Here is a 9,417-nt window from a genome sequence, read left to right as displayed (position 1 = left end):
AAATCATAATCATGTATCTAATTCATCAAAGTCACACATAAATCCCATCATGCCCACCTGGCACGCTAATCAAGGCCCTTAAGTCTTATTAGCGAATTGGGTCGTTACAGGATAAGTGTGCTTAACCTTACCCTTTATTATTTTTCTATAAATAGATTAAAGAGGGGCCGCATTTGGGACAACCAGACTTTAATCCAGTTAAAGTTTGTGAGGACCGAGGATTGAGAGAAGGAATATTGTGCTGACTTAAGCTTCAGAGTGTCTTTTGCAAGTACATTCCATGTGTTTATTTTACTCATTCTATGGAAGAATGCATTTATGTCATTAATTAAGTCAATGGAATGCGTAAACCAAAAGTGATTGGCATCAACGATCGAGTGATTTGAAGTGCATAAAACACTTTGTGTTGTTTAACTTCCTATAATTATTGTGTTTCTTTTTAGTGGAAGTTGTTATTTAAAAAAAAATTCTTATTAATGCACGTAACACCTAACATTTAAGACTCACGAACAAAGAAATGCTCTAGAAACTAAAGTTTTACAAATCTCAAATTTAAAAATCCAATTGCTTGAAGTAATTTGGGGACTTAAAAAAGTTTATACCATTTTGCACATGTGTTTTGTCCCATTATCTGTTTGAACTCTGTATTTTGACAAATTTCTTTTTAGTTCAAATAAACTCGTAAACTCAATTTTGATAAAGAAAAAATTATCTATAACATAATTGTCAAGTAAAATAATTTTGTTATTATTTTAAATTGTTATTTTAATGAATTATTTATAATTTTAGATCAAAAAACTTCGACAAAAATCGAATTTAGGGTTATATTTAAACTATTTTATAAAACACAGTTCAAAAAGTCATTTGTCAAAACAAAGAATTCAAACAGCTAATTTAACAAAACATAAGGTCCAACAAAGTATAAACACGACTTAAAATAATATATTTAAGGTTGGAGATCCATGTGTTATTTATCCAAAAATAATAAAAATAATGGAATTATATATTAACTGAGCATTTATCTAGCGAAGGCTAATTTGTAATTCAATAAGAATTATATATTGCAAAAATGAAATCTGGACCATCGTTTATTATTTTAGGCGAAATAAAACATAAATGGTAGAGAGCATATTGGCTTACCTCACTTAAAAATATATATTTTTTTGCATGTATTATTGGGTAGGGAGAAACATAAACTATGTATATACACATGAAATGAAGCAACGCCAAAACTTTAAGCAGCCTGAACTCCATCATTTTCAGAGTCGTTTGTAAGGGATAAAAGTTCCATTAGTTGCATTCGATACTCAAGTCCCCTGAGGTAATGTCCCAACAGCATGCACCTTGAGACGTGAAAACACACACCAGGTCAGAAACAAAAAAATCACACAGATTATGCCATTGCCACCCCCTTTCTTTAGGTAACATGAATCTTATTATCTTATATTATGATGTGGCCCTTTGAATTGTGGATACAAGTTTAGAAATGTGTAAGAAATTACATATATGAAGATGCACAGTAAGATTGGTGAAACATCATGCTTAGTAATTTCGGATCAAATAATAGATTTCAAATGATCAATTACGCATAAAACATAAAGAACATAAAATAAAACAAAATAATTATTGGTTGAATGGGAAAATGGGAAAAGGAGCTATCCTAACCAGAACAAGAGTCGTGCCAGATAGTCCCGGGTTAATGAAATAAGAGGCTGAAATTGAATGGAAGTATTTCCCACAATTTCAGCACAATCTCCGTTCTCGACATGTTCTGTTCCGGTTGAGGTATTATCTAAGAGCGGAGGCACCTTGGAATGCATTCTAGGAGAAAGGGTTGCAAGAAGACCATGCACAACAGAGTAGATTGTTTCTTTCAATTCAGGGGATGTAGGTTCCGACAACTCTGCCACCTGTGTAGACAGAGGATCTATGTCAGCATCTAGAAAAATTGAAGAATATGCAAAACAAAACAAGTATAACTGTAATAAGAAACTAGAAATTTAGCATACTGTAAGTCACAAACACATCGAGGATTTCAGAAAATATATCCAAGAGAATTTATGAGGATAAGTATTGTGAAACAACCATGCCAATCTCATAAAAAAAATAGAAGTTGCTGTAACCTGATAATTTGCACAAAGAAGTCCAACAGTAATTCAAAAGCCACACTTCATCCCTATAAATCCAGTGTCATAATTAGACTAAAAAATAATCAGCGAAAAAAACATCAAGATTCATACTAACACGGACAGACCGGTGGAAATGGAGGGCTACAGGCAGCATTAGAACTTTGTTCAATAAAATTTATTATTGGACAAAAATAATACTGATGCGACTGGTGAATAAGGAGGGCTACAGTTGGCCTTATAGTTTTGTTCTATGAAATGTGTTATCATGCATTCAATGATGATGGTGTAACAACAGTGACAGATACTTTCGATGTCAAATAGAACACGGGATGTGACTTTTTTTGTAACCTATGAACTTCTAAATGCTTCTACATAAATAAGGAGTTTGACAAAACAAAAACTTTTGTTAGAGAGGTCAAAATTCTCGCAAGATGAACTAAGAACATTCAAAGAAACAGAGATTGACTACTTTATACGCCCTTTTCAGCCATATAGTGATGTAAAATATAAACTTTTGCTCAATTTCACATTTTCCATTCCACATCAGAGCACCTATACACCAAGTTTCTATTATGCTCTCCAGAAACAGAGCAAATTATGGGTTGCAGTACATGAATTGGATATACAATAATCACTAGATTGATGAGTACAACAGCATCCACTAGATGAAGAAACAACAATGGAAGATATACTAAATTCTCTCAAGAGTGAGATAAAACAACAAACTAGTGATACCTTTTCTGGTTGTAGTGATCTTAAATAATCCAATAAATCATTCTTTTCTTCCCCAACAAATTGTTGCATCTGAAGAGCAGCACTTCTCCTCTTAACTTTGTGGAGTTCCTTCAGAGAAGAGAAAACATATACAAACAATAATGAATTAAGGCATGACTAGTAAGTATACCGTGTTTACAATATTATCAGTGGCTAAATGCAAAAGGAAAGATATGAAGGGCAAAACTTGTACTTTGATTCCGTGAAAAGTGACCTAGCTCTAGTTAAAAGAAAAAAAAAAGGAAAAGAAAGAAAGAACTAAAAACACGGGTTACGAATCATAATGTTATCAAGCAAACAAGGTTTTAAAAAAATGTAAACGGAACCGAGGCGTTCTCCTCAACAGAAACAAAATGCGGGTTTCGAATCGAATCGAGGCATACGTTTCGAATTAGATCAAGGCATAGGCTTCAAAATAGAACATAAAAATATAACACACTAAATTCATACATAAAAACGCTCAATAAAAAAAGCAATCAAAGTTTTAAGACAAACAGAACTTCTAAATTAGACAAACATAAAATTTAGTAATGTAAGATAATCTTTTAGTCCCACGTCAAGTCTTTTAAACCTTAAATTAAGTCTTTTGAACTCTAAAATTTAACTTTTAAGTTTCATTTTTTTATTTATTTCATTTAGCTTGTGAGCCCATAAATTTGAAAGGTCCAATAACACGAAAAAGCCCAAATTTTTACTTAAAAATGGATATATGACTGAGGCATACGCCTCATGAGTTTCAGTTTGTATAGACACCGAAACGTACGCCTCAATGAATAGAGGCATAGCTTATGAAGAAAATCTAAGAAACGTAAGCTTCAGTACTTTTTCTTGGCGCCTCAGTTCGAAATGAGTTTCGAGGCATAGGTTTCGAACGTTTTTTTAAACCATGCAAGTAAATGTTATAACAACGATGGGGTCTTCAAAGTTCAAACAGAACAAAAGCCCGATCAATGATTGTTTTCTGGCCGATTTTTTTGTGCCAATGAAAGCATTAATTCCCAAATAATCAAACCATAACACAAATATTTAAGAGTAGAAAGAGATATTTATCTGGCACAATGGACAGTGGGTATTTATAGTTAGATAATTTAATTGCATATACATGGGCACATGCACTTGCCAAATATTGTAGTACATAATCAGGGCCTCAGGCCATAACTCAATTAGAAAAATATTAAAAAAGGAAGATATTTATCTAACACAAAATACCATCAAACAATGAAACCAACCATGTTTCACCTCTAAAAAGACATTTAACCAGTTAGATCATCAAGTGCATATATACAGGGGCATAGAAATACACACGCAATGCATTTGCCAACTATTGTAGTAGGTGAATAATGGTTTAACATATATCCATACGCAGCCAATTTGAAACCTCACAATTATATGAAGAGTCGATGCCACACCCCATACAGTCTATCATACTGCACTACAAACTGTTACATCTAAACTATACTGTAACATCACTCTCCCTAGAGGGTCGATTAAAAATCCACAGACAAACAATTTAATAAGTGTATGAACACAAGCAGTCCATACAGCAAACTCAATTATGTTGTTAAGTTTCGGTGGGAAATATTAGTGAAATTACTAACCTGTCAGAAGGAACAAAACTTCCACGTTTTGATGTTAATATAAATCCTACATGTTTACCTTCAATCAGGAAGAACTAAAGAATACTTAAATTTGAGGGGAAAAAACAAATGTAAGGCTATAAACAGTCAGAATTCTACCCATTTGAACTAAATCAAACAGTAAAACGAATGACAGTTGGATATAAGTTATGACTTTCCAGTCTATGAAGGTAAATTCTATTTGAATGATTTCGACATACCTTTTTAACTGACGATAAGTGAGACTGCAACTGACGAACATATTCTTGAGCTTCAGGGGACATATCGCCAACATCTTGAATTTCCAGATTCTCAGATGGTTCTACAGGGATTTCGTCAGATTTGGACGTGAGCTCATCTTTTCCTGCTAATTTGATTATATTAGCACTTTCAAGCAACATTCCTTGCACATCAAACCTACAACTTTTAAGCTTTTGGTTTTCAAGGTTTTCTTTATAATCATCCATATTTTTTTCCAGGCAAAGTCTATATTCTGCATTTCGTAAAGTATACCTGCAATAGAAGAAGAAAAACCATTCAAAAGGGTATATGGCACAAACGAGAGCTCACCCAATAAGAGGTTGAAAACAAGAATTAAAACATAGAAGATTGAACATACCCAGTCATCATAGAAGAAACCAACAGCTTGGAAAGAGGCTCCCACAAAGACTCAATAAGAACTTGAAATTGGTCGGATGGAAGTAAGCCCAACATGCCCGAAATGGTTCTTTTCATAGCATCGACAGTAGCTGATGGAACATCTTTCTGAATGAGGCTTACATCCAATGGTTCTATCTCGTGTACTAAAGTAGAGAGAATCGATTTCTGAAAGAATAGGAACAAACTATTATCTGTCTAATCTAAAACCCCAATAATCCCAAATCCAATACAACACGAATAATGATTTCAAAAATAAAAACAACAAATCCCAAATTCAAGTAAACGATAAGGAAGAACCTTGAAGGATTGAATTCGAGGAGAGCGGGCATAGGAGCTGAGGTCGTGAGAAGCAAGGACGAGAGGGTGTAGTTTTGTGGAAGTAAGTGTGGGAGTGCAGTGGCGGAGAGGGAAGCATAGAGAGGAAGGAGAAGGAGAACGAGGGCGAAGAAAAAGAGAAGGAGAAGAGGATGAGAGGAAAGGGGTAAGGGTTGCCATGGAGCAACCACAACTCTCACTGACTCCAATCCTGTTCTTTTCCCTGCCTCTCTCGCTCTCTCTCGTTCGCCCTCACAAATTTTCCTAATTTAACTCTAACCACAACTACCAATTACTAAAGGAAAATAATATTATTATATTAACGATAATACCAAAAAAAAATATTGCCAAATGGTGCCCCATTTTATCCAAATACTAAAATGAACTATGAATTTCCAAACAATTTGAAAGGGTTTTCTTCGTTTAGTAAAAGAGTAAAATATTGATTGGATACAATGTGGATTTATTCCATTTTCCTATTTATACACTCACACACTCAACCACTTGAGCTCCAAATAACATTAGAGTTGATTTTGGTGTGAAAAAAGTTATTTCATTCCTATATGTCAATCAAATAGTCAAGTATATAACATCTTACCATTCCAATATATTTAGTAACACGTAAATGAAAATCAATAAACATATGGAATTATATTGGTGCTAATTTTGTACTTAGTATTTTTATTTTTGCTTAAAATTAAGTATTCGATAAAAAAAATCTAATGTAAATATAAAATTTAATAAAAGAATTATGATCTCCTACAATATTTTATACTATTTCAGCCGGTAAAATATACATAAAATATTAAATAATATAGATGATAGAAAAATAATAATGTAGATGTTTATCCCTAAAACAGATATGATGGCGTAGTATGATGAAATGACACGTAGCAACAAGAAGCATTAATTTCACTAGAGCTGGTCGAATGGGATCGAGTGGAAGATAGCTCGACCAGAAGGAGAGGAACTATCTCCTTGAATTCATTTGAATATGATTAAGGTTGCTAATCGAAGAAGTACAAGCTGACAACATGCAACTTGGTCGAAGAAGGAACGTTGGTCGAATGAAGATCCCAGAAGCAGCTTTAATGACCAAAACAATATGTATTTCACAAGATATTTATGTAACTATACTTTGTGTCATATTCAGTTGGACTCACATTATGCGTGTAAGACCCATTTCATACTTGTAATAGCCAAGGCCCACTAGAAACTCAATAAATAGGACCTGTCATTTTCATTAGGGGGGATCATATCTTGAATATCGAATATGGGGAACTAGAATCTTAACTCTAGATTATGCACTTACATACATAAAACCTTTTTATCCTATATTTTCTCTCCTAGGCTTAAGAAACTCAATTGACTCCGATACACCTGATCTTAAGTTTGAGACCTTCGTGATTAATAAAAGTGTAAGTGGACGTAGGTCATTACCAATTTTTGGGGCCGAACCATTATAAATTTATTTGTGTCATTTACTTGAATTCAGCTCTTTTTATCTTTAATCATCGTTTAACTTGACTCAGTGTCAGTTGACCAAAGTGGTGGTCAACAATATAATAGAAGAAAAACATTTTTGTAAAAATTACGAATATGTTTCTAAGAAAATATTAATATTTGAAAGAAAAATTAAAAATATATATTTGATAATTAATATTATTTATTGGTGTACACCAATTCTTAAGGGGCGTGAGAATTGGAGAATGTAATTGAAACATCTCAATTAATTCTAATTATATGGTTATTGTACAATTATTTCGTTAAACAAACGTGTCAAATCTAGTCTTTGCCAAAAATTACACCAAATTTCAATTATAATATGACTTTCCAAACACAACCTAAAAGTTTTTAATGAACCAAAAATGATCAATTAAATTTATCGATATAAATTAAAAACTAGTTTTGCAATTCCAATAAATAAAAACACACAATTACATCTCATAAGAACCTAAACGATACAGTATCAAACTGTTGACCCTCGTTTTGGTCAACTGACACGGAGTCAAATGCTTGATGTGATGGAAAGTATTGAACAAGATCTAATGGAAAGCAAAATAACGACACAACAATTTATAGTGGTTCAGCCCCAGTGATTGGTAATGATCTACGTCCACTTGATACTATTATTAATATTGAACTCCCAAGGTGTGATCAAAGAACAAGGGTTCCTGAGTTTCACGGACCTTAGAAGAGGAAAACAATACAATGATGGATAATAGTAATATAATTCTCCCAGAAAAAAGAGATCGATCACCTTCCTTGAGCTATATCTTCTATATTTATAGGCTTAGGAAGAGTTACATGAATTAGGAAATAATATATATCCTTAATGATCGGATATGCAGGTCATAATGAAGAGATATTCTCGGATATCATCACAACTGTACAGATCTTTACATAGATAAACAAAATACATTACCAAGCTGGTCGTATATAAAATTTGATCTTTTCGTGTAAAAATAATGCTGGTCGATAGGCGAGTCGTATCTTTGCTACGTGTCCACCACGTGTCGAAAATTCTTACCACATCATCAGCAATTGATTTATGGATAAACATTTGCCCCCCAAGTTTATTTATTGCGACCAGCAATAAGTAAACTTAGGAAAATAACTTTTCGTATGCCCCATGAAATCTGTCAGAGCCCTCGTGCGTTCTCGAAAACGATGACCTAATCACGTCCAATCACCTTTTCAGTTTTCAAGAAACCATTCCGACAGCTGTTACACTCCCCCATGCCTTGAAAAAGGTAACTCATGATCACCCTTTTTTGGCACACCTTAGTTTCTATAAATAATCCCCACATTCTTCTTTTAACTCTTTACACGCCATCTTTTTGCCAAGAACTCTCAAGAAATATATGTCAGAGCCCCGGACTTTAAGGTTTTCAGACGCTTTGCCGAGGATCTCTCACCTGCAAACTCAAAGTTCTTCCTTCTCAGGATCTCCAATCTTCACTCAGGTACACTTTCTTCGACGTTTAACCCTTTGAGATGCCATGCATGCTGCTTCTGTGCTCTGAGACTTTTTGTGTTCTTCGGTAGAAATTTGTGAGGATTTTGCATATACCATTTGATGCTTGATAGGGTAGTGTACTTTTTCACTATATAAGTTAGGAATCAGTTTGATAGTCAGGATCATAGGCCTAAATTCGATTTTTAGGCTAGCTGAAAAACTGGGTTTTTCCTGCCCCTTCGGAGTTGAAAAAGCTTTTTTCAGAAAAAACTTTTTACTTTCACCTTTTGATCCGTTTTTCAAACTGCTCGCACAAAACTTAGTGTTTCGGTTAGAATGCTGCTGGTCAATAGACGCGAGCAACGTTATTCCAAATTTCAACATAAGCTCCCAGGCTGTGCGTCTTATCTCCCCCTTTGTCTGTTTGCAGTTTATATACAAGACCCATGGGGAGGAGAAAGACTCATTGACGACGATCTGCTGGCTCAACTGCTCGAGGACGAAGAACAACCCTCGGCGTTGATACCCGATATTCCTTTTTCTCGTACTAATCCAAACACTTCCCCAGTCTTGACCCGAAACATGGCTCGCACCAAAACTAAGGCCTAGAAAAGAAAAACCTCCAACACTTCTCATCAGCCTGCTGCTAATGCTCCCTTGACTAGTGGTCGAGACGAAAATGCCCCCGATCCAAATATCCAAAGACATGCCCGCCCTCGACACGTTATTCAGCCGGATGTCGAGTGGCATGTAGTCTCTGAAAGTAGGGTGACGGTCAAAATGATCGCCAACTACTTAAGAAAATACAGTCTGTCAAGGGTGACCTTGGTCAAGCCCAACCCAGACCAAAGGGCTAATCTGCCTAGAGGCATCTATAGCGCCTGGTCGCGGTTTCATGTTGAGGCAGGGGCCACCTTGCCTCTTCATCCATTCTTTCAGGGGGTGGCCAACTATTTTGGAGTTG

At 34.8% G+C, this 9,417-nt stretch overlaps 1 protein-coding gene across 1 annotated transcript; it reads right to left on the bottom strand.

Annotated features, from left to right (window-relative positions):
* Positions 1-1,036: 1,036 nt before the first annotated feature.
* On the bottom strand, positions 1,037-5,770 carry LOC133796321 (uncharacterized). Its single transcript, XM_062233793.1, has 6 exons — positions 5,477-5,770; positions 5,139-5,344; positions 4,741-5,032; positions 2,865-2,972; positions 1,666-1,910; positions 1,037-1,343 (listed from the first exon to the last, which is right to left on the bottom strand). Exons 1-6 carry the CDS (start codon positions 5,672-5,674, stop codon positions 1,235-1,237), a joined length of 1,158 nt encoding a protein of 385 aa, XP_062089777.1. The 5' UTR covers positions 5,675-5,770; the 3' UTR covers positions 1,037-1,234.
* Between the last annotated feature and the right edge of the window lie 3,647 nt (positions 5,771-9,417).

Source organism: Humulus lupulus, chromosome 1 (assembly GCF_963169125.1).
Source record: "Humulus lupulus chromosome 1, drHumLupu1.1, whole genome shotgun sequence".
Lineage (NCBI taxonomy): Eukaryota > Viridiplantae > Streptophyta > Magnoliopsida > Rosales > Cannabaceae > Humulus > Humulus lupulus.
The sequence above is the reverse complement of the archived record's forward strand: the minus strand, read 5'-3'. Positions and strand labels throughout refer to the sequence as shown.

Excerpts from the sequence above, each read along its gene's own strand:
- LOC133796321 (XM_062233793.1), bottom strand. The coding sequence starts at position 5,674 with ATGGCAACCCTTACCCCTTTCCTCTCATCCTCTTCTCCTTCTCTTTTT. Across the intron at positions 1,911-2,864 it reads GATCACTACAACCAGAAAAG|GTGGCAGAGTTGTCGGAACC; the intron begins GTATCACTAGTT and ends CTGTCTACACAG. Across the intron at positions 1,344-1,665 it reads CTGGCACGACTCTTGTTCTG|GTGCATGCTGTTGGGACATT; the intron begins GTTAGGATAGCT and ends TCACGTCTCAAG.